Source organism: Peromyscus leucopus, chromosome 7 (genome assembly GCF_004664715.2).
Source record: "Peromyscus leucopus breed LL Stock chromosome 7, UCI_PerLeu_2.1, whole genome shotgun sequence".
NCBI lineage: Eukaryota > Metazoa > Chordata > Mammalia > Rodentia > Cricetidae > Peromyscus > Peromyscus leucopus.
This window is the reverse complement of record NC_051069.1, coordinates 109,585,833-109,611,046: the sequence shown is the minus strand read 5'-3', so window position 1 is coordinate 109,611,046 and position 25,214 is coordinate 109,585,833. Positions and strand designations below refer to the sequence as shown.

General features: G+C 50.3%; 1 protein-coding gene across 1 annotated transcript in view; it reads left to right on the top strand.

Moving 5' to 3' along the window:
- Ulk4 (unc-51 like kinase 4) overlaps positions 1-25,214 on the top strand; it is a 352,379-nt gene that overhangs the window by 322,896 nt on the left and 4,269 nt on the right. The window contains exon 36 of the mRNA XM_037208051.1: positions 24,582-24,667. Coding sequence (XP_037063946.1) covers positions 24,582-24,667 — 86 coding nt within the window. The remainder of the gene's footprint in view (positions 1-24,581; positions 24,668-25,214) is intronic.

Here is a 25,214-nt window from a genome sequence, read left to right as displayed (position 1 = left end):
AGTAATGACCCCAAATCATGCCTTTTCCGGCGTCATGGAATGCAGCAGTCTCCCGAAACCCCTAAGCCTGGTCCTGCTCCGTCCATATGGGCTGCAAAGTCTTGGGTAAATCCAAGTCTGAGGGATTCAGCTGAACCAGACGAGCATACTTGAGCTCTTTGCCTTCTGGGTTTAACCTTTGCCCCGTGGCTTCAGGTCCTGGCTATTGTAGATCTGACTGAAGCCAGAAACACGTGACATGGTCAAGCTTTAGTTATAACAAATAAAAGATAATGGTCCCTTATCAACTTAAAGGCTTGAACTGGCCTCAGCCACAAATTCTGCCCGCGGTGCTCTCCTTGCTGGACCCATCAGTGTGTACACACACACACACACACACACACACACACACACACACACACACACACCTGTGAGTGTGGGAGTGTGTGGTAGCAAGTGTGAGCATGTGAGTCAGAGGAAAACCTTGGCTTCTTGCCTTTCACCCAGTTTTCCACAGGCTCGCTGGCCGGGAAGCTTCTGGGGTCCTCCTGTCTGTACCTCCCGCCTCACCACATCTGGCTTTTACATGGGTTCTGGGGGGATTAAAACTGAGGTCTCCATCTGTGCGAGAAGAACCTAGCTACTGAGCCATGCTCCCAGCCCTGTTTCCCTGCATGTGCATAATGAGCTGATGTGCTTCAGAGGGTTCCGGGCCTCACCAGCATGTGCAGTGACGAAGGGTCACCCGCGTGTGGTCACTGCACACAAACACTAGTGAGGCTTACTGCAGTGTCCTGGGAACAGCGTTTGCTCTCCTTTGGGTGGTTATCTAGGTCCTTGGTCTAGACATACATTAAGCTGTAAGTTACACACACACAGGTGTTAAGAATGTCTCTGGCGCTGAGAGCCCCTCTTTCCAAAGCTCACCAGAAAAACAAAAAACCTTGAACTTCGCCAGCTTAGAGGTATGTGAATGTTCTAGAAGGTCAAAGCAGTGTTCACTCACATCTCTAGGATGCTCTGTGCCTGTGTTCCTCTGCCGTGCGAACATGCATCAGCACGGGAGACTTGTGACGGCCTCAGCCTCCGGTGCAGAGCTCAGTTGTGCAGACGTCAGTAGAGGTGGCAGGAAACACCTCAGGTTACGGAGACACAAGGCGGAGATCTCGGGGAGCCTCAGTGATCTGTCCTGTAGAGAGAGGCTGAGAGAAGCTCAGGCCCTATCCCTGACCCTCACCTGCTGGGTCTAGACCTCTGTCTGAGGGTTTCCCACTGTGCAGAGGGGCTGAGGACAGTATCCCTCCACTCCTGCTTTGCCAGGACAATGTGCTAGAACCTTCTTGGGATGCTCATGTGGTGGGATCCACCTCAAACTCAAGTAGCTAAGGCTCACCCTCTGTTCTGCCTTCAGAGTTCACAGCAGGAAGAAGCCACACCCAATCGCACCTTAGTGGCCACCTGGGCTCCTGAAGGAGTCCAAAGTCATGAAGCTCTCCATGAGCTGACCCCATTGTGCTGACGCTCAGCCAGCATCTGTGGAGCTGGCAGGACGTAGAGTGAAGTCTGGAGATGTGGGGCAGGAGAGGATGACCCCCTGCTGGGGAGGGGTGTAGCAGTACAGCCCTCAGGGGCTCAGGCCACCTTTCCTGAAGGCCGAGGCGGGATGAAGGCCAAGGCGATGCCCTCCCACGTTTGCTCATGTGGTTCTTCCCGGCACCCCCACCCTCTTGTCCTCACTCGGCTTCTGTATTCACTCCCTCCCACCCCCACTTCATTTATCCATTCTGTTATTCTTAGTCTAGTATTCCCTCACCCTAAGGCCTGTGCAGACCACTCCCAGGGAGCCTTAGCTGCTTCCTCTGGCCCTTAGTCATCAGAGAGCCCCTTCCAAAGACCTCTGGTGTCTTAGGAATCACACACACACAGTCACACACACACAGAGTCACACACACACACAGTCACACACACACAACACAGTCACACACACAGAGTCACACACACACACAGAGTCACACACACACAGAGTCACACACACACAACACAGAGTCACACACACACAACACAGAGTCATACACACACACAGAGTCTCACATACAGAGTCACACGCACGCGCGCTCGCGCACACACACACGTCACACACACACACAGAGTCACACACACAGTCACATGCACGCGCGCAGCGCGCGCGCGCGCGCACACACACACACACACACACACACACACACACACACACACACGACTCACACAAGCATGCAGGCACATAGCACACAGCACTGAGAGCCAGCAGCCTCCTGCCTCACCCACCCACACCCACCCCTGGTGGTAGCAGAGCTTCCTTCTTCTCAGCCTCAGCGAGGAAGCTCAGCTCTGTTTTACCAGGTCCGGGGTCTATGCACCGAGTATCCACCAAGCTGATGCTGAACACCCACCCTTGTAACTGGATGGTGCAGAGCCCCAGGAGGTTCGGTTCCGACCGCCGTCCGCACCCTGCTGAGGCCTTTTCTTCCCACTGAGTTATGTGGCTCCTCTTCCATTTTTACAAGAGACCATTTTTAGATCCATTTTATATTCATGGCAACATTCAAAGGAAGGTGCAGAGATTTTTCAACACCCGTCACGTGTGGCCTCCCAGTCTGGGGAAGAACATGGCCCTCTCCACGACTTCTTGATATCAGCTCTGAACATCTTGGCGGCTTACTTGGGCCTGTAACCCTTGGCCTGGAGGTTGTTTATAGCTGATGAACCTCCCTGACACCATGTAGTCCACAATTCACACTGGGGTTCACACTTAATGTGGGGCATCCTGGGGGTTTGGACATATGTGCAGTGGCACACGTCAGTTGGTGTAATGAAGAGCCTCGCGCTGCCCCGGACGTCTGTCCTGTCCTACTGTGTTGTCCCCGGACCTTGCCAGCCCGTGATCATTTTTACTGCCCAGTAGTTGGTTCCTCTTTCTCTACAGTGTCACAGAGTTAGTGTAAACACTATGGACCCCTTTCGGTTGACTCCTGTCCCTCGTAACATTGCGTCGACATTTCCTCCATGTCTTGTCGCTGCTCGGCGCTCATTTCTGTCAACATAGGACCAATATTCCTCATCTGGATGCACCACACATTACTCATCCTTTTGCCTTCTGGAAGGTGCTGGGTTTGGTTGCTTCCAGATTTTATCAATTTGCTGTAAGCTTCTGTGAGCAGGTTTCTGTGTGAATCTGTTTCCACTCCTCTGGGTAACTACCCAGAGTGTGGTCCCGGGAGCACATTGGAAGCATTGACTTAGTTCATAAGAAACGCTAGAAGAATCTTCCAAAGCAGCTGCTCATTTTTGTATTTCCAGCAGAAAGGAACCACAGTTCCTGACACCCCACACCCTTGCTATTACTTGCTTGATGGCATCAGCCCTTAGAGCACCACTATTCCAGTCAGCAGCTTTTCAGATTCAAAGCAATTTAGTAAAGGTCTTGGTGAGTTATTTTGCAGATGCCAACAGACTCATTATAAACATATGGGCAGGCAATAGACCCAGCCTAGCACTGGCCTGGGCTCTGGAACCAGCCTGGGAGTGTTGGCTTCCCAGCTCCTTGACTTGACAGCTGGGTTGAAGTGACTCACCTCTGTATTGTTTGCCTATGTGAAAATGGTAGTGCTTTCTGAACCTGCCTGCTCCAGGATTGTGGGTGTAGATGTGAAACCCCATACACAGCCAGCCTTCCAGAGCCAGCTGCCACCATCTTACACTATCACATCTTGTGGTGTAATGGGGTGCAGGCCCCAGGCCGGCTCACGCCTCCTATGGCTTCCTCTGCCCCTTTGAGCCCTGAGCGGAGTTTCTTGCACTGAGGAGAAGTTAGGTGGAAATGCCTCGAGACCCCCTGTGTGGCATCTGAGCTGGACAGATGCCTGAGGGGAGGAACTCGAGGCTCTCACTGTAAGAACCGCCTTGACCTCCACCTTCTCAGCGTCACGTATGTTCAGGCGACTCCAGCATGGTGAACTCAGAGCTGTGTTTATGATGACTATGGAGAAGTCATGATTGTAAAATCTAAGAGAAAACTTGGAGCGTGTGGAATTGCCCTTGGAGGTTATCTAGTCCCGTTGCTGTCCTGCGGCCCCTCAACTAACACCTGACGCAGAGAGCCTGGCAAGCGTGGCCATAACTGAGGAGTCAGAGCGCTCAGACAATGACATGTTATTACCAAATTAGGGACACACTAGGTATGCAGTTTATGATGCCCCAGTAAATGTCCCGACCAAACCAATAGGTTATCTAAAAGGTTTTAAACAGAAAAATAAATGAGATGTCTGGGAGTGGACACCCACTTCTGCCCACCCCAGCACTGTGACACAAACAGATGGGGAGCTCTGTGTGGAGGGACCTACTCTCCTGGGAACCAGAGCACGGTGGGACCCTGTGGCTCACTGTCTTTGACCAATCTGTGCTAGCCGGGCACCCTGGCCATTCAAAGAGGTGTTCTTCTCTGGAATACAGCCCCAAGTGCTCCACAAGTACACTAGACACACTTTTTTCCCAAGTACCAAGTGTTGGGCCCACAGGGCTCTGGGAACTGAGGCTCCTCACAGTATTCCAAGGGCCCTGTATTAGTAATCACTTACATTATCAGCAGGAACTAGATCCTCCATGTCAGGTTGGTGGAGACAGATCGAGCATATACCCCAGCACAGAGAGCCCCACCAGAGGGTGTACCTGCCTTTTGAGGGTTCTCTGAGACATAAGGAAACCTTAAAGAAGGAAACCTTCTCCTGTGGCCTTCACCCACTCCTGCTGAGGCCCTGCTGACCTCAGGCCTAGGTGCTGTTCTAGAAATCAATTTGTCAGGGTTAGCTCAGGCTGCCCAGGTACTACTTTGGGCTCCTTTTCTCTGGGACAAGCTGTGTGGAGAGGAATACTTGGACAAAATTGTGTTTGGAAGGAAAGGAGGCAGGAGCTGGATTTTACAGTCAGGTGCTGTCCACGGCCTGCTGGGCAGACACCAGACTCATACTGAAATTTAACAGTTCTCATCAAAGAAGTCACTGTGTTCCCCATAACTCATTTCTCATCTGCCTCAGTCACTGGCAGCTTGAAAGTTAACTCCGAAGACATTCAATCCTCTGACTGTATTTACACAGGCTCACGGGATCAAGGTCCAAAAGGCTTTTTAGCCAAGCTTAAGAAAACAGACATGTGTACCCTGTCCTCACACGTCCCTGTGTGTAACCTTGGTAAATAAGACTCACAGGAGTAAACATTGGTGACTCAATGTGGCTTCCCCTTGAGTGCCTCAGGGTGACTGTTGCTCGCTCACCTGTACCCAAGGACTCTGGAAAGTAAGAACGCCATCCTAGGAGGAGGCGAGGCTTGGACCTTGTCCCCAGAGATCAGAAGATATTTAATCCTCAATGCAACCGTGTTAGGGGCTGGAACCTTTGAGTGGTGGTTGGGTCATGAAGACTCTGTCCTTGGGAAGGGCCTGGAACTGTTACCACAGAGAGGGCTCCTGACGCCTGACGAAGCATTCCTGCCTCCCTCCCTCCTCTCCCTCCCCCCTTGCCCTCCCTTCCTCCCCCTTGCTTTCCTTCCCTCTCCCCCTCCCTCTTTCTTCCCTCCCTCCCTCTCTTCTCCCTCCTTCTCTGTTTTCCCCATTCCTTCCATCTTGCACCCTCAGTGGCAGCAGAAAGGCTGGTACACTGTGGCAGGACCTTGGCCTTGGAGCTTCCGATTCCAGAGAGACACAAATCTTGGTTCTCTGTAACTCACCTCTGTCCTGTGATCTGTTTTAGCAACATCAAATGAGCTAAGGTGCCCTAGAGTGTCCGTGCCCTGGGGCAAAAGGAGAACCGAGGCTGCCCTCATTGGCCCTGGCTCTCTGCAGATCAAAGTCAGAACCAAATTTCACCCCTTGGAGGTCCTGTTTGATCTGATTTTATTTCTGAATTTTGGACCAAGAAAAATCAATATAAAGATAAGCATCCTGTTCCATTCACAGCTGAAGTCCATACCCCAGGGGTGTAACAGGGGAAGTTTGCACCCTCACATCACCTCAGTTCTCTAGCCAGCAGGAAACCATATCCCTCTGTCTGCCCTGAGTCCTGTTTTTCTTCCTTCTACCAAATTAAACAAATTATTTCTTCCTGCTTGTTAGAAGAAAAAAAGTCCCTAAATCCTGTGCTTGCTCAGCCTTCATGTAACCCAGATCCTGCCTGCTGGGTAACAGTCCCTATCTGTGTGTGTGTGTGTGTGTGTGTGTGTGTGTGTGTGTGTGTGTGTAGTGTGTGTGTAGTGTCTGTGTAGTGTGTGCATGTGTGTGTAGTGTGTGCATGTGTGTGTGTATATGTATGTGTGTGTGGTGTGTGTAGTGTGTGTGTGCATGCGTGCGTGCATGCGTGTATGTATGTATGTGTGTGTAGTGTGTGTGTAGTATGTGTATAGTGTGTGCATGTGTGTGTGTAGTGTATGTGTGTGTATATGTATATGTGTGTGGTGTGTGTGTAGTGTGTGCATGCGTGCATGCGTGTGTGTGTGTGTGTGTGTGTGTGTGTGTGTGTGTGTGTTTCAACTCTCAGCTCCATCGGTTGCTGCCAGCTCTCTGAGGTTCAGGATTACTGGGGCATCTTTGAAAGCCTTCTGCACCCTCCCCTCTGCCAGGCTCAGTGAGAAGTTCGCATGCACAGTGCAGCATCCCACCACCAGGAGACATCTGACTCCTAAATACCTGCCACTGTTATGGGGGAGTCTTGCAGAGAGAAAGCAAGAAGCAGGGTGAGGAGGCTTCATGTAGGAATGCAGGAGCACAGAGTAGAAGGAAGATAGCCTGTGTTCTCAACAGGAAGCCGTGTCCCCCGTTTCCTTCCTGAGCCCCAGCCCCCCTTCTCCAGCACCGTGGCTGTGGCTGCACCCTTGGGTGCTCCTGGGCCCTAGAGAAGCATCCTCCCTATCTTGACCCGTGCATGGTGTTCCCTGCTTCCTCCTCCCTGTCTGTTCCTAGATGGACTTGGGGGGCCCTACTTAAGCTGACAGCAGGTTTGTAGCCTCGGAGTCCCAGTCTGGGTAGATCTAAAAATCCAGCCTTGCTCACACTCAGCTACCAGACTCATTCATGGGGTTTCACTTTGTGGTCTTACTCACCCCACTTCTGAAAAGCAAAGATCCAAGAACACCCACCTCACAGGGTCTCACAGGGATACAAGGCAGTGATGTCCGAGGACCTTCACAGGCCATAGTGTATCCTCATCAACCTATAGGACATCGTAGGAATTTATCTCTGACGGTGGAAAGAGTCCCTCATTCAGTAAGGCCTGTCAACATGTCCGTCAAAGCAAGGCCCCAGCAAGGATATTCTCTCAGGATTCTGACAGGATTCTAGCTTTAAGTCAGTTTCTCAAGTTTCTGTCAATAGTGAGACTAAGACATGAACAGCCTCCATCCTGTCCTGTTCTCTGGATGTTTCCGTTTTGTTGAGCTGACCTCATGCTCACAGATTTCTGTCATCCCTTTGTGCAGGAAGGAGACCTTTGTGACAGTCATTGTAGCTGTCCTGCCAGCCCTTGGTTCTGTTCACACTGGCTGTGCAAATTCTGTGCAGAATTTGATTTTCTGGTGTTGGGTTTCTGTCTGTCCGATTTTGAAGAGCAGCTGAGTTCCGAGGTCAGCCCTGGGACGAGCTCGTCTTGCCCTTTCCCACTTCGGTCACTTGTGACCACCCACTGTCACCTCTGACTCACATAACCCTGAACCAGATGAAAGACGCAACAGCAAGAGATGACCACGGAAGCAACAGCAGCCACAGGCCAGTTTGAAGCAAAGAGCTTCCTCCAAAGGGAACTAAATCTGAACTCCTGATGCTCCAGGAAGGGAGTCGCTGGTTAAGCTGGGTGTGGGTTACAAAGGTGATGTCCACCTAAAACTACCAGGCAACTGTGAAAGCAAGAAAATCTGGTCGGAGAAACCACTGCCCGAGGCCAGCCGTGTGGCCGGGCCTGTGTCCAGGGCATCTCCAGCACACCCTCTCTTCTGAGGTACCACCAAGTCAGGCCCATGCGGATCAGCAGGTGTCTCCCTGTCATACAGTTCACTGTCTAGAACCTGACCCTGGAGAGGGCGCTGACCCCCTTCCTTTGCGTCAGGACTGTGTACGAGGCACCCGCTCCTCCAGAAGTGGGAGCTGGGCCAGTCTTAGTTGAGGGGCATGGCGGCATTTGTTGTCACCTTGGCCCCTTGAAGTGTGAGGAAAGAGTCTGACCATGTTCCCTAACTTCTGACCCACGCCTCCACTTGCCAGGACAAGTTTCTGGAAGCTTCTCCCTAGCCTTCAGCCATCCTTCAGGGTGGGTTCTCATCTTTCTTTGAAAAGGGTTTTTCTCAAAAGACATACTTTCTGCTCTGCCAGACACTCCTGCAGCCAGGGATGAGCAGGGACTTTGATCCTGTGGGCGTCCTTTAAAGTTTGATCTTTTGATCTAATGTTTTGTTTCTCTGTTCTTAATGGCTTGCCTCGGAATTGCCTGAGTGGCATGTCAGGTAAGACAAACACTTTCTAAAGTAAAATCCATGTGCAAACGTTGCCACAGAATCCCTAACCAGGTGCCATAAGTCACCCTTGAAAACTGGTGGGGGGTTTGAGTGCAGGACATCTGCTCTCCTCTGCTTGTGATCATGACCCAGATGCCCCCAGAGTCCAGGGGACCCCTCACCACTCACCCTGCTCCATCACTGTCCTCTTGGTCTTTATAGAGAATAATAAGGAGCCTTTCCAGGGCATGCGCCACACGCTGTGGACTACAAGGAACTCACTCACTCACTCACTCATTCATTCATTCATTCATTCTGTCTCTCCCTCTCCCTCTGTACCCTCTCTGCTAGGATAACCCACTTCTCTGCTCTGGCTCCCCTGGACCACAGACCTCTGGGCCAGGTTGAAGGGCAGCCCAGGGAGCAACCATAGCCTACTAAAAGTTCATGTCATCTTACCCAGAATTCCTAGCAGGCAAAACCCTGAGTCGGGGTATCTAAGTTGTGTAGCTGAGGCGGCAGCAGCAGCTTGTCATACAAACTGTTCTCATCTTTGCCATCACACAAATAGAAGCTCCAGGCTCCTACATCCAATACGTGTGAGACCCAGAGAACCGGAGCAGTACCAAACTGGAACCCAGCTTCCTAGGGTGGACAGGACCACAGTGCTCGTTAGAAATCCTGGCAATCCATGAAAACTAGTCACTTGGATCCATGGACATTTTTATTCTGGGCCACTGTTGTTATAGCCGTGGGTTCTAGGCCAAGGCTTGACATTAATTTGGATTTGTCGGTGGCAAAGATCTCATGAATAATTTAAATTGGGATTCTGAGGATGCCTCCAGTTTTCAAGAGTCAGTCCTTAGGGTTTTAGGGAAGTTAATTAATCTTTATCTCTGGAAGAAGAACACAATCACTGTGACGGAGTTGTGGGCTGTTGTCTGCCTGTGTTTCTGGGTAACATTAAAATATACCATAAGCTGAGAAGTGCTCACAAACCAAAGAACTGGAAACTCCTGTGGCCAGAAACAGGGGAGACATTAGATGGGCTTGGGGAGGTAGACTGTTATAAATTAATATTAGGATTTCTGCTTCCGGTCAACATGGAGTTATACAGATCAGACTTACCCTCCTGTTAAAAGTAGTTAAAAGGAGGAATGGGTGGGTGGAAGAAGAATTAATATGACACTAGACACTGGCAGTGACAGTTAGTGGTCCCTAAGAGGTGGCATGCAAGCAGGCAAAGGACCCAGCTGAATACACCGGGAGCATCTGTAGCCACGGCTTGTGGAAAACTGGCATGGGCTGCAGCAGAGTCCCTGAGCAGAACGCACAGGGCAGAGGGTAGAGGGAGGCCAGGGCAGCTGCATCCCAGGACACAGCTCTGGACAGGAAGCCTGGGATCTCTGTGTCCCACTGGGTATTGAGCAGAACTCATGAGCACCTGTGCGGGAAGGATTCCCAGGGAACTGTGTCGGAGTGCTCACCCAGGGCCAGGTCGGTATTGTAGTACCTGGAAAACATACCGGTGTCAAGTAGAACACACAGCACTTCTTGCATCTGGTGGGGAAATGTTAGCCCTGGACAGAGCCCTAGCAATGTGGAGAAGCAAGACCTCAGAGAATCACAGTCAGCTGCACTCCAAACACATAACACAAGTCATCCGTTAGAGGAGGAAAACCAATCCAGAGCCGACTCATCCTTCAAAATGGGCAGACAAGTTAGCACCCTGCGCATGTTCAAAGTCTGAAGCTACTGAAGATACTTTTAAAATGAGAAATCAGAAGTAAAAACTATAGTGTCTGAGATGAAAAATACACAGGATAAGGTCGGCTGCAAATTAGACATTGCAAGAGGAAAATTAGTGAGTTTGAACAGTTATAGGCTAATCAAAATGAGACACAGAATGCTCAGAAATCTGTCTCAAGGGTGTTTTATAAGGGGACAGCCTGAGTGGCAGGCCAGCTCCTCATCAGTCTGTGGCTTTTATTCCTTTTCATGCTCAAATAGAAAGGATAGTCGAGACTAACACAAGTGGGTGGGGCTACCTCCCTGCAGGACTGTACCCTAAACCCCAAAACCAAGAAGTCCCTGGGACCTGGTGCCTCTAGAGCATGCGAAGCCCTGGCTTTGGTCCCAGCACTAAAACGAAAAGTGCTGCTCGGCCCACTTGGGTTTTTGACTGGGATCCTGATACATTCTGAAACGCACACAGGGCCAATTTCAGACAGCCATAATGATGCTTGCTTCGGAGTCCCACCCAAGTAGGCTGTAAGAGAAAAAGAACTGTGACTGTAACTGAGGGCCGTCTGCTAAGGCTGGACAGTGTCTCCTGGGCTGCTTGGGTCGGGAGTGTAGGAAGGGCCCCAGGCTGGCCTGTTTACGCTGTGCATGAGGCTCTGCTCCCTGGCTGGCTCGGCAACTGGAGATGTAGGGCTGCACTTTCTGGGGCGTCACAGGGGTGCTCCGGAGGGATGCGGGGCTTTCTGCACACGAGGCCCAGGGCCTCTCTGCTATAGCAGATCAAGACCAGTTATAGCCCAGGTGGAAACTCCCCAGACGGTGTCCACTGTTCTCCAAAGGAAGCTGTGCTGTCCGTTGGCACAGGCTGATTTTATCAAGTGAAGATCTAAGGTGGACATGCTGTGGAGTGTTAGGGCTTTTTACCATCCACTGAGTCCCTGCTTCAGAAGAGTCACCACACGTTTCTATAAGCCTAAAAAACGCCTTCGTAGTCATTAACTGTGTCTCTGCCTCCCTCCCTGCCTGCCTTCCCTCCCTCTCTCCCTCCCTCTCTCCTGGCCACACAAAATGGAGTGAGATTAGAAGCGCAGCCACCCCACTCTGTGGGCATGGCCTTGGTGGTTCTCTGTGGGCGGGCACCAGAGTGGCCTTATTTCTGGTTTGTGCACGATGACTGTAGGTATCATTGGGTACAGTGTGGTTTTGGTGTGTGCACAGTGTGCAGCACCCGGGGTGAAAGGCTGTGGGGAGGGGGGCAGCGTGCGGGAGAAGAGGAGTGTGTCCCTCTTCTCTCCTCTCCTTCTCTATTTCTTCCCTGCCTTCTTTGGAGGGAGCTCCTCAGAAAGCTTTTGCATTTGGACTGGGGATGGGGGTGTGGACAGAACCTGGAGGCTTTTCTTTTGGATTCCAATCTGAGGCTCTCAAGAAGGCTGACCTTTAACCTTAGGCTACTGAGAAATGTGTAGGAACCATGGAAAGGACAGTCAGCCGGTCCCTGGGATTCCCACATCCACTGCAGTCACCTCCACAGGTGTCCCAGGTAGATCAAGACAGAGCCCTTCTTCCTCCCAGAGCTCGGGGACTGGTCTCTGTCACATCCTCCACCCACCCGAGGAGACTCAGCCCAGGGCAGCTTGTGTGTGTCTGCTAAAGTGTCCTGTGCTTTCCAGGAGGACATGTGAGCGGCAGGCCACCGGTGTTCACAGGTCCCGAGTGCAGATCTAAACCCCGTCATGACAGGAACATCAGTCTCACCTCTCCCCGACACTTCCCTTCAGCCAGGTCCCCTTGAGGACCCAGCAGCCAAAGGCAAAGGTCAGCTCAGCCTCTGCCTATCATCGAGGAGGCTGAGAGGCCCAGAGGCGCTGGGCCTTGCTTTAGTTAATAACATACATGTGGAGGCCACTTTAACCCTTGGCCAGCAAGTCCTTTCCCGTGGGTCAGCTTGGGGTTCCCAGGCCCCACCCCACCTCCACCCACATAGTTCCTTATCTCCCTCAGCCATGTGCCGGCTGTCATGCAGACAGCCTCCCTCAAGGCACCACCAAAGAAAGTCCTCAGAGTGTGGTCCTGGCGGAGGGAGGGAGGGTGGGAGAGCCAATAGGGACTGCTCACTGGGGTGATCCTTCAGATGCTTCTAAAGAGGCCGTCAGCATTTGATCAAGACCCGTGACCAAAATCACAGGCGTGTGGGAATTCCTGCGATCCAGCACTCAGGGCCAGGCTTAAATTCTGACTAAAAGATGCCTGACGACTTTAATCATGAAGCCAAAATATACTTTGATTCCAGTTTTCCTTTTTGTTTTATTTTCCTCCCACTTTTGCTAATGGGAAAGAATTTCAGTGCCCCTCAGAGAAAGACGTTCAAGGTGAAGTCTGGAGGACAGAGGAAGGCCGAAGAGGACCTGAGTCACTGTGGGTTTGGGTGGCTTCCCAGGCTCCATTTCTGGTGCCTGCCCAAGTCTCCAGCTGGTTTCTGAGCAGGTCCCTGAGATGAGGACGAGCCTCAAGGAGGTGCCTGCCTGCCTGCCTGCCACTGCACCCAGGAAGCAGGCAGGCACTCCCTGGGCCCATGCATCTCTGCCTCCGGCTTCCTTGGCTGTGTACCTGTCCACTGGCCTGGAGCAGCACCTCACCAGCCTCCCTGAGTAGAGACTTGGGCCTGGCCTACACTGAGGAGGGCAGGACATGGCCTCAGCCACCAGCTTGGCCACTGTGGCCTCCTCTCCTGTCCCTCTGACCCCAAGACCTCCTGTTTTGCATTAAAATCCCAAGAGAGTTTTGTGCGCGTAGACTCCTCAAAGAAGTTTGGGGACCAGGCCACCCTATAATGTCCCCTCTGTCCCCCTTCCTTACCTGTGGTGTCATGCACTCCTGTAGCAAAGGTGTTTCTGCTCAAATTAGGAGCCAACGCCACAGCTGGTCATACCCTCTATCCTGTCACCCATTGTAAGGTGGCTCAGAAGGTTCATGACTCACTGGCGTAACAATTTTGTGACGTATTAAGAAGTGATCACCTACCGAAATGTCCATGTAGTGAGTCTATTGAGAATATTATGAAGATTGTCAGTTGGCTGATGTTCCCTGTGCTCCACACTCCAATCTTCAAGTGCATGCTCCATGGCCTACCCTGGCCTCATCTGCAGAGTACAGAGCTACTTCAGTTCTCATGGAAATGGAGTGTTCTGGCTTATAGATGGCAAAGGAGTCAGGTTTCTTTCCCCTACCCAAGGACTGTTTCGATATTTAACCCCACAAGAGAAAGAGCTGTAAGATGTTTGGTGACTTCATCCAACCAGGCCACATCCCATATCTGCACAGAGGCACTCTGATCTCAGTCCTGTTGACATCTGCAGGGCCCTTGAAGATCCCTGAAGAGCTGTTCACATGTGCTCACCTCACATGTGGTGTGCCCTTCCTGCCCATTTCTGATACACTGAGGGCCTTGGACTGGAGGAGTCACTGGAGCCTTGAGCTTGGGTCTCCATACTTGCTGCAGATGCTTGTGGGGACTCACATTGTTGACTGGGGTAGAAGACTTTGTACAGATTTTCCCCTGGCCCTCATGAGCAGTGGCTGACCAGCACAGAACCGTTAAATGTCTTCTGTGGCGATATATTGTGTACTCTGATAAGATTTGCCTGAAGCTCAGAGGTGAAGAGCACGGACTGTTCTTCCAGAGGTCCTGAGTTCAATTCCCAGCAACCACATGGTGGCTCACAACCATCCGTAATGAGATCTGGTGCCCTCTTCTGGCCTGCAGTCATATATGCTGTATACATAATAAATAAATAAATAAATTTTAAAAAATCTTTTTAAAAAATTGCCTGAAGATCAGAGAGACAAAGGAACAAGCCACCTCTTACCTTTAGAACTGAAAAGCTTTCCTCAGCCAGAAGACTTTAGTTCCTGTCTCCTCACGCCTTATATATCTTGCTCTGCCCAGCCATTAAAGGTATGTGTGCTTCTCAAGTACTGGGATTAAAGGTGTGTGCCACCACTGCTTGGCTCTGTTTCTCTCCTAGACTGAGTCAATTTCATTTGTATACAAATTGTGTATATTGATACAAATTTGAGGTTAATTTTGTTAGAAAATACTGTGCATATATTTTAATCTTGTTCAAGGTATTGTACCTATACAACTCATTTAACAATGTAATGCAATTTTCTAGTATTTGAATGTTATTATTACCAACCAATTAGGATATAAAGAAATGAAAGCTAGCAGTTAGTCATTACAATCAAACTTGTAGTCATGTTAGGTATGTTTTCAAGGTCAAACAGAGATATATTTTAGCTGACAGGTCATCTTCAAACACTTCAGAAATCTATAGAATATGGCATTTAAGATGTTTTAATAACAGATTTTTTTTTTTGACAATGAGACATGTCTGCTCCTGTCAGCACCAATCTACTTCAGAGAAGATGATGGGTACTGAAGAAACTCCATGTGCAGTTTACTTTCTTTGTGGCAAGTTAGCCACTGGGCAAGAAATGCCTTTGCCTCAATTGGTGACAGTATGCTGTCCAAATGGGCAAGCAGGACACAAAAGAAAGGACTGCCAATCCTTGCCAAGACAAGGTAGGACAGCCATTCAGAAAATCCTGCTTACAGAAAAGTCTGTCAGATATGCTAAGCCTGTAGGCCGAAGATGGATGCCCCAATGTTGCAGAGGAACCTTGGGTGACTGTCCAGGCAGCCAGCTGTTTCTGTCATTTCTCACATTTTTTGGAAGTTGCTTGTTTGCACTTCCTGGTTACTCAGTAAATAGTATATCCTTCTCAGGTCTCTGAGGGAGTTGAAGACTAGATAGTTATAGTTTTCCTTGTTAAGAAATTCAAAAAAGAAACTTACTAAAGAGGTGTAAAGTGTATAAGTTTATAAGATATCAAAAGACAGTTTTAGGTTGATAATACAAGTTAGGATAGAACATGAATTAGGTACAACATTTTAGACTCACCAAAATAGGATAAATAATGTAGTATTTTCTCTGAATGTGTCAAATGTTAATGGACTGGGCATTGTTAATGTGATTCTTGATTGTATATATTGTATATACTTATTGTACTTATTGTATATGTCAGTTATAACCTTCTTTTGTTATTTTAGACAAAAAAAAGGAGAAGTGTGGTGATATATTATATACTCTAATAAAGCTTGCCTGAGGATCAGAGGACAGAGCCAGCCACTAGATTAGACATAAAGGCCAGACAGTGGTGGCACACATACCCTTAATCCCATCACTTGAGAGGCAGAGATCCATCTGGATCTCTGTGAGTTCAAGGCCACACTGGGCTACATGAGATTGATGCAGTCTAGGAGAGAAACAGAGCCAGGCAGTGGTGGCACACACCTTTAATCCCAGTACTTGGGAAGCACACACGCCTTTAATGTCTGGGTGGAGAAAGGTATATAAGGCATGAGACAGGAACTAGAAGTCTTTCAGCTGAGGAAAGCTTTTTAGGCTGACGAGTCCTAGAGGTAAGACATGGCAGGGCTTGTTTCTTTGTCTCTCTGATCTTCAGGCAAATTTTATCGGAGTACACAATATATCACCCCATGTTCCCTTTGTAAAGAGGTGAAGGAGGCTATGACGTTATCTTAGCCTGTCAACCTGACATAGCTCCACTTAGCTTTCCTCCCTCCACAGGTGAGTCCAGAGAAGTGGCAGAAGATGGTAGTTATGTCACTCTTCCCCTCCAAGTCTCCTCCCTCTTGCCCTCCCCACATATACATGCACACACACGTATACATACACGTGCACACACACATTACATACATATACACACATGCACACATGCACAGACAAGTAGACGGACATATACACACACACATTCACACATATCCCCCTGACTGAGCACAGTGTCAGTACCTTCGCTGTCGTAGGCCAGCTTGCTGTGACGCCACAGCTCGAGCGTATAGTGTCTACTCAGTGGCACCTCGCTGCTTCTGACCCAGGCCTCACACTTGCCAGGTCACATGATGGCTACTACCCGGAATGTTCTCTCCAGCGAGGAACCACTGCAGCCACATCCCCTGCCACCTGCTGTTGCCTTGGAGACGCCCGCTTCTGTTTCTAAGTGCTTACTTTAGGTCTCTTGGCAAATGTGCACCCTGACTGACCGTACACTTCACTAGAACTGTGTCTGGGTAGGCTCTAGTTCATGCCTAATCCCACAAGAGGTTCACATCTCCCATTTCTTGCCAATTAAACCTGTTTCTTCCTCACTTATGTTTGGGCTGGCTGTTGTAGGTAGTTAGTTCAATCAGGCCTAAAAGGTTTCCCCAACCAGCTCTCTTACATTCAACAGACTGGATTCAATGGCTGGAAATGGATGTAATTATGAAGAGTTTCTAAGCAATAAGGACATTTTTACCTGCCCTGTGGGGAGCCGCGAGAACTGGCAGGACTCACGTGCACGAGGAAGCAACTATGGATAAATTTCATCTAGAAAATAATTGTGTCTTATGGGGTGAGAAAGGAAAACACTGAGACTCTCATCTCGCCACCGTGGCCTCTGGAAGAGAGGTGACCAGTTAGGCCGAGGCGCGGACAAGCCAGGAGGGGGAAGGGCAGGCTGAGGAAGAGGAGTGAAGGCCACCAGCACCGGTGCCTGGCTGAGGCCGGCTCTCCTGGCCTGCCACCTGCACCCCTCTGCATGATCCCTTCCCACATCTGGAAGGATGTGTGGGGACGGGCTGTGCGCTGTGTCCCCTTTGACCCCAGTGCAGCAGCTGCTGTCTTGAACTCCACAGACCTCTTAGCCCTCCCCCTCTCACGACCCCACTTCTGCCCATGTCAGATCTCACACATGGGAGAAAAAGAAGCACCACAGTTGTCTTCCTGAGGCCAACTTGCTTCACTCGACATTCTCTGCAGAGGACACCACTCCCTCTTCCTCTCGGCCGTCTGCCCTTGTCCCCGGTCCATTTCCTGCTGTTGTAAACGGCAGCAGGATCCGTGACCACACGCATTCTCTGTGGCGTGCTGACTAGGACGCCCGTGGGTGCTGCACCTGGGGTGGTTTGTGGGCCATGTGGTGATTTTCATTTCAGGTTCATGAGGAACTCTGCACTAATTCCCACAGTGGCTGTTCCAGTTTACATTCCCACTAACAGAGCTAAAGTTTCCTCTTTCCACACCTTTTTGTTTTGTTTTGTTTTTTTAATTTTAATTTATGTATATGGGTGTTTTGCCTGTATGTATATATATGCACCATGTATGGCCCCAAAAAGGCCAGAAGTGGGCACCAGATCCCCTGGAACTGGAGTTACAGATGGTTTTGAACTGCTGTGTGGGCTGAGAATTGAACCTGGATCCTCTGGAAAGGCAGCCAGCGCTCTTGACTACTGAACCCTTGCTTGCTTTCTTGATGCTTGACATTCTGGTTGGGGTAAGATGGAATTTCAGTGCAGTCTGACTTTGGTGTCTCTGCTGGCTGAGGTGTGCAGACTGTTCCCAGTGTGTACTGCTTGTTTATATTTCTCCTTCTGAGAACTGCCTGTTCACTCTCCTGTCTGCTCACTCACTGGTCAGGTTGGGGGGTGGATAAGAACGGCTCCATAGGCTCCTGTACTTGAATGCTTAGGGAGTGGCGTTAGGAGGCGTGGCCTTGTTGGAGGAAATGTGTCACTGGGGGTGGGCTTTGAGGTTTCTTTCAAATGCTCAAGCCAGGTCCAGCGGCTCTCGGCTCTCGCTCTCTCTCCCTGCTACCTGTGGATCTGGATGAAGAACTCAGTTACTTCTCCAGCACCATGTCTGCCTGTGTGCCACCATGCTTCCTGCCATGATGATAATGGACTGAACTTCTGAAACTGTAAGCCAGACTCAATTAAATATTTTCCTTTCTAAGAGTCATTATGGTCATGAGGTCTCTTCATAGCAACAGAACACTGACTAAGACAATCGATTTGCCTTTGAGACATCTCTGGACTTCTTTCAGCACATCCCCTTGTTTAGGGGCCCAACATGCTTTGGTGAGGAAGATAAAACTCTCCAGGGACTCTGGAAAAACCCCCTACTACCTCCCATGCAGGTTAGCTGCTGAAGACTGTGAAAATTCTCCATCCATCCATCTGGGATGCGCTCAGTCAGCACCCAGTGATTCAGGAGAACTCAAGAGCCTTCACCCAGCAGTGTGGGTGAACACAAGGTGAGACCTTAGCAGCTGTCAGAGAGAGAAGCTTCTGGAAAGACCCAGAATGTATCCCACAACATATGATGAGAGGCAGGAGAGGAAGTGGTCCATGTACCCCATGACACATGACACATGATGGGGGGCAGGAGCAGGACTGGTCCATGCCATCACACCAGCTGGCTCTCCTCAGATCTGGCCTGGCATCAGACGGCAGAAGGAAGCAGTCTAGAGAAATGGCTTTGAAGAAACACGAAAATGCAGCCGAGAAGACAAAGGATATGTAAAGAGGCCGGTGTGAGGGCTGAATGGAGAGATTTGTTTTTGAAATTTAACTCTGTGAAGTAGAGTTGTCATAGTTACCTGCTTGTTTTTGCTTGTACCTGTGAGATCTGAAGCCACAGAATTAAAAATAATCCTCCTCGTGTGATGCATGCATCTGGAACAAGTGCTAGGAACACGTGGGCTGCCCGGTGCGTCCTGCCTGTCAGCGCTGCCCGGGCCTGTCAGAGATGCTCAAGTGCCTTGCCTTTGTTTTTGTCACACAAGATCCCCAAAGATATTAGCAATCATAAACAAACACTAGGCAAGGGCCTGTCCACACGAGACTGTTACAGCAGGTGTGCACGCATGTGTACACACACACACACACACACACACACACACAAAGGCTGGGTGGGAGCAGTTTGCTCTCAACCTTCGTGAGGGCTTCATGAAGGAATCATGTTTATGGACATGAATTCCTGAGGCCTGTGAAGATGGGCAGCATAATCCGTTCTGATATGCAGGCTTGGATCTGTCTCTGACCGGCAAATCAGTCCTCCGCTCTCACAGCCTTGGCTGCATGCTGAAAAGCCTGGCCATCTTCAAGGTCCTGCCATTACTGGATGCCTAGAATGGTTTCTCATGCTGGGCTGCTGTGGTGGGAAGTTGGAGTCTAGACCAGAGAAGCAGAATCTCCTGAAGGCTAGTCTGTACGGACACTAGCTGGCAGTTGTGAGGCTGGAACCTGAGGGCCACTCTATAGGACAGCGATGTCTCACCAACACTGGGTTATTTCAAGTGGTTTGTGCATACTGGTTTGATGGATGATGCCTCAGTGAGCCATAGTGGAAGGATGAGGAGTCAGGCTGGGTATTACCCAAAGCATGTTTCCAGGTTTTATGTGTTTATAGACTGTGTATGTATACCTATGTATATGTGTGTATGTACACACACATAAGCATATATGTATATGCATGTTCACACACACACACACACACACACACACACACACACACACACACACACACTAAACCATAGCCCCAGAATTACTTCTGAACTCTTGGTTAATTTTAGTTGTCAACTTGACACCACGTAGAGTCACCTCGGAGAGTCTCAGTGAAGGACTGTCTACATTTGCTTGTCTGTGGGAATTGTCTTAATTAAGTCAGCTGATATGGGAAAACCCTGCCCACTGTGGCAGTACCATTTCCTAACCAGGGCATTCTCCACTGTTTAGGAACAGGTACCTTGAGCCAGGCACTGGCTGCCAAGCAAGCAAGCAAGCATGCATTCTTTTTTCTTTTTCTGCTCTTGACCGTGGATGCGATATGACTTGATGTTTGAAGTTCCTGCTTTGCCTTCACCACAGTGATGGACTGTAGCCTTGAATTGTAAGCTGAAATATCCCCCTTCTCCCCAGAACTGCTTTTTATCAGTTTTATCACAGCCACAGAAATGAAACTGGACAACACTGGTCTAATCCTGAGCTCAAATTCCCCAACTCTAATGAATGGGTGAGCTTTATGTATTCAGTGGAATTTTTGTTTCTGTTTTGATGTGATGGTACCAAATGCTACCAGTCACCTTACCAAGGTGAAGTCCTGACTGGCATGCTGGACCTGCCTGATGGCTCAAGTTGAAAATAAGCTGAGAAATGGGCTCCTGCCACGTGACGTTGTGAATACTGAATGCCTCTGGGTAGGAGTGCTCATAGCTGGGCATCTCCATTAGCTCCCTCTGAAGGGCTCTTCCCAAAGTCTTTGTCAGCCTCCCAGTGAAGAAGTGTCAGCTCACCTCCCCATCCAGAAGGGCAGCATGTTTTTCCAGGTCTGTTTGCACAAAACAGACCCAGCTCCAAAAGTGAGTGACTGTGAGAGACTCAGTTTGGGTTTTGGTGAAACTGAAGTATTGAGAAAGACAGTCAAAAGAGAACAAACCTTCTCTTCTCCAAAAGGTTTGTCCTCAGGCTCCGCTCCACACCCTGCTGTGGCTGGAGAGACCACTCCTGGAGACCAAGGAGCCACAACTCACACCTAAGTGTCCTTGACTTCTTCACCCACCCCCTCCCTCCCTAATGCAAGGTCACTCCAGCCCGAGGGGATCTTAAAACAGGGCAGCATGGCTCTTCAAACTATTCTGTTCCCCCAGGGTTCCTTTCCAGTTAGTTATCTATATCTGAAGAAATTCTTCCCGGGATTCCCATCATAATTTGGTTAAACAGTTTGGAGGAGGTGGTGTGGTATGTTGCTGGGCCATTTTAAACCTCATTTAGAAACTCTCTTGCTGTGTGTAAGTTGTCTACTCTGTGGGGTTCTTATTTGATTTGTTGACTCGTGGTGCTGTTCTCCTGTCCGGCTTTCTTTAGTCTACTCAAACGTGTCACGTTGTGTCTCAGTGGATGTCTTCTGCCCTTTCCCGTGTCTCTGCTAGCTTCAGTGGTAGCACCAGGATCATAAAATACTCTCACAGGAGGTTGGAGAGATGGCTCAGCAGTTAAGAGCTCTCCATACTCTTCCAGAGGACTGGCGTCCAGTTCACAGCACCTATGGTGGACGGCTAAACAGCCACCTGAAATGCCAGTTCCAGGAGACCAAGGGCCATCTCTGCAGGCACCAGCACCCATGAACACAAACCTGCTTGTTTTGAAAAAGGGCCTCAGGTAGCCTAGGCTAACCTTGAACTCTATACCTCATAAGTGGTGTGCTACAGGCCTGTGCCACATGCCTGGCTGGGTTATGGGATACCTGGGTGTGAAATGGGGGATTGTCGAGGTGGGCATCACCTCTGTTTTTGCCACAGCTGGGACATGTACAGCTGTTTTCACACTCTTTCTCCATCCTCCTATTCTGCAGCTCCAGCAGCACAGACTCTTCACTGCTCCATCTCCAATCCTGCTCACATGAACACCTCTTTTCTGTTTGAAGAACTGATGGGTCTCTGCTCATGTCGTCACTGACATCCCATTTTACTCCTGAGCCAGTCCTGTGTGGGCGTGTTGGTTGGCTCTTTCCTTTAGTGCTAAAATGTGTGTGTGTGTGTGTGTGTGTGTGTGTGTGTGTGTGTGTGTGGTGTGTGTGTGTGTATGTGGTGTGTGTGTGTGTGTGTGCGTGTGGTGTGTGTGTGTGTATGTGGTGTGGGGTGTGTGTGGGGGGGGGGGTGTGTGGTGTGTGTGGGGTGTGTATGTGGTGTGTGTGTGTGTGTGTGTGGTGCGTGCGTGCGTGGGGTGTGGTGTGTGTGGGTGGGGGGGGGGGGGGGGGGTGGGGTGTGTGGTGTGTGTGGTGTGGTGTGTGTGTGGTGTGTGTGTGGGTGTGGTGTGTGTGTGTGTGTGTGTGTGTGGTGGGGGGTGGGTGTGTATGTATGTGGTGTGTGTGTGTGGTGTGTGTGTGGTGGTGTGTGTGTGAGTGTGTGTGTGTGGGTGTGTGTGTGGTGTGTGTGTGTGTGTGGTGTGTGTGTGTGTGTGTGTGTGTGTGTGTGGTGTGTGTGTGTGGTGTGTGTGGTGGGGGTGTGTGTGGTGTGTGTGGGGTGGTGTGGGTGTGTGTGTGTGTGTGATGTGGTGTGTATGTGTGTGGGTGTGTGTGTGTGGTGGGAACCCATTCTCCCATTTGTCTCCTCCTTACATCTTACCTGTTTCTAGAGTGTTAAGTGGTTGCCAGTTCAGACTTAGATGAGCTGAAGGCTTGTGTCACAGTAACCCTGTGTTTCACCACTGTGTCTTCTTTGTTTTAGACAGTGTCTCGCCAGAGCTCTGGCTAGCCTTGGAACTTGCTACACAGCCCAGGCTGGCCTGAACTCAAGAGTTTCGCCTGCTTCTGCCTTCCAAGTGCTGGCATAAAAGGTGTATCCACCATGCGCAGCCATGATTATTTACTCCAAAGCAAGTTTAGATTTTCCTAAATGCTTGCATGCTAATTTCAAATTGCATCCTGGTCATTTAAAATGTCATGTTATGCAGTTCTGTCTGGTTGGAAACCCACTGGCAATACTATTTTTGTTTTGGCAGCAGAAATTGCTCTGTAGATTCAACCACAAGTTGAGACTCCTGCTTTAGACCTGGGCCAAAAGGTTCCCAAGTGCCGTGTGACTGTATCTGGTGTGTTCCTGCCCCGGCGCTCAGGCTGGGATGTAAGGAGGTGTCTGGTATGCTGTGCCGGATCATCCCATGTCTGCACAGTCAGGTGGGGTAAAGGGAGCCCAGGCATCTGTTCACGGTGCTGTGGGCTTGCCTTCCCGGCCCTCTTCCAGATGAGTATCACCCCGGGGTCTTTCACTTTCTGTCACATCAGAACCCAGTGTTGTTAGAACAGAGGAAGGTTTCGAGTACAGACTCCAGTTACCAGCTGCTCTTACAGCCACTGAGGGGCCACAGGATCGCCTGCCGTTTAGGACACACCAGAAAGGAAGCTAAGGAGTAGAACCCGTACACCCTGGGAGCTTGAGCAATTCTCTCCCCTTCCCATGTCTCTGGTGAGAATCTCCTGGAGCTCTCTGTCCCCTTCTCCGTGAACTTCTGGAGATGAGACTTGTGGAGTTCAAAGTGGCCATGCCCAGCAAAGCAGGTGCACCACAGCTCAGCCATGTATGGCCGTCTCCCCATACTGGCCTGCTGCTCTTGACTGGACAGCCCGCTTGAGCTGGCCACACACCCTGCTGGGGCTTGGCAGCTACGCTCAGGGAGACAGAATGGGTGGCATGTCAGTTCTCTATCTCACCCAGCAGCTCTGGAACGTTCCATAGCTGCAACATTTAATGTACTGTCCTTACAAGACAGCAACTGCTATTCAAGTTCAGGAGTGCCTCAAATCTCAGATTTCAATGAATTCTTTTAGCTTGCTTTAAAAATTGTGGTATTTCTCCCACATCCCCCAACATGTCCCCTTGCCCAACTCTGTCCTTTTAAAAACCCATTAGGTCCAGTTAGTGCTGCCCATGTGCAGATCATCCACTGGGTCATGGGAAACTGACTAGTGGGGACACAAAGAATGATTCCCCCTCCCCCAGCAGCTGTCACCTGCCACCCCCGAGCACAAGAGGCCCTATGTCCAGATGACAGCTCTTCCCAGCCCTCCTCTTCCCTGAACCTTCAGTGTGTGTTTGGAGATGAAGGTGGGCACCGATAAAGATGTCACATTTAGATTGGAGCACCCAGGCTCTTGTTCTCAGTGCATGGATCAGTTATCTCTTCAGTGATGGCTGCACACAGCAGAAAGCAGTTCCTCTGACCAAGGTGACTTCTCGTGTCTGGGTCGGATCCAGTCCACCTTCAGCTTTCTTTATGCCTGTGCTCATGGAGGACTATGGGTGTTACCGTGGTCCATTCCCTTGGCCACTTAATTGTCCCTGTAGTTAAGTTCCCATTGTGCCTCCTAAGCAGTCATCTCGCTGCAGTTTGTGGGGTGATTTCCCAGAAATACCACCTCTGCATGCATCCCTGTGTGTGCACCGTGTCTGCATGCCCCTGTGAGGGGCTGGGGAGAGGAGGGAACGGCCCGAGATGTATCTGATGCAGCCTGTAAGTTTGTGCTTACTCCAGCACTCGGGGCCACAGCTGCCATTTTCAGACAGCTGTCTTTGTGTGCAGTTCCTGTAAGTCTCAGGTCTTTGCAGGAACCAGTTAATGGCAGTTGAACTGACAGCTTGTTCCTGGCACACCTATGTTCAGACCTAACTGTTCATTCGATTTCTTCCTGAGAATGAGGGATGCTAATCCTGCCTTAGTCGCTATGATCAAGTGGGAAAACATGGAATTCTTGAGCAGTGGGGCTGGCCTGAGGCCAGCCAGCGTCAGCTCCATGGAGATGGGAGCAAGGCCGTCTTGATCACGAACCTGATGATGTTACCTAGAACACGGGCAGTATGCTGACCTTGCACGCTGACTATGGGGCATGTGTGATTCACCCAGCAGGGACAGTCAGGGCGGAGCAGCTGACTGCTGTCTTCTCCTCCCCTCGCAGCTCACCTCCAATGAGAAGCACCTGGAAAGCCTCAAGAACACTGGCAGCCTCCTGCGGGCCCTGGAACACCTGGCTCCAGCTCACAGGTATGCGGCGTCAAGTGACTGCTCAGGTCGGCAAACACTCTCAACCACTTCTGTCCCCTGTGTCCTCCTGTTATCAAGGGCCACCACCTTCCCCACTGTCAGAACACAGGCCAGTCAGCAGCAGTCTCAGCCCTGCCGAAGCACCAGGCTGCCTTCCTCAGCCCATCTTTAGGGGGAGCCACACCCAGCAGTGGCAGTGTGGGGCTGCCCTGCCTCCTAGGTCTCACTGGGCAGTTTGTTGAGAATATCTGGGGAGTGAGGCCCACTAAGGGTTGGCCTATCAGCCAAGGAGTATGTCACATACACTGAAGACAGGCATGGTATCCCAAGAGGAAGGCACTTGCTGGACTGATAGCCAAGAGTGACAGGAACCGAATCTAGAAGGCAGGGCTATGGTTTACAGTTCCACCCATCAGTTCAGTGCTGCAGCCTGGCCAGGATAAGGCAGTGACCAGAGCCCAGGGAGATAGCTCTGGTCCCTGCATTCCCTACCCTGGGGACGAACCACCTCCTAAGGGGAGACCAACCTTCACTGGTATCTGGCATT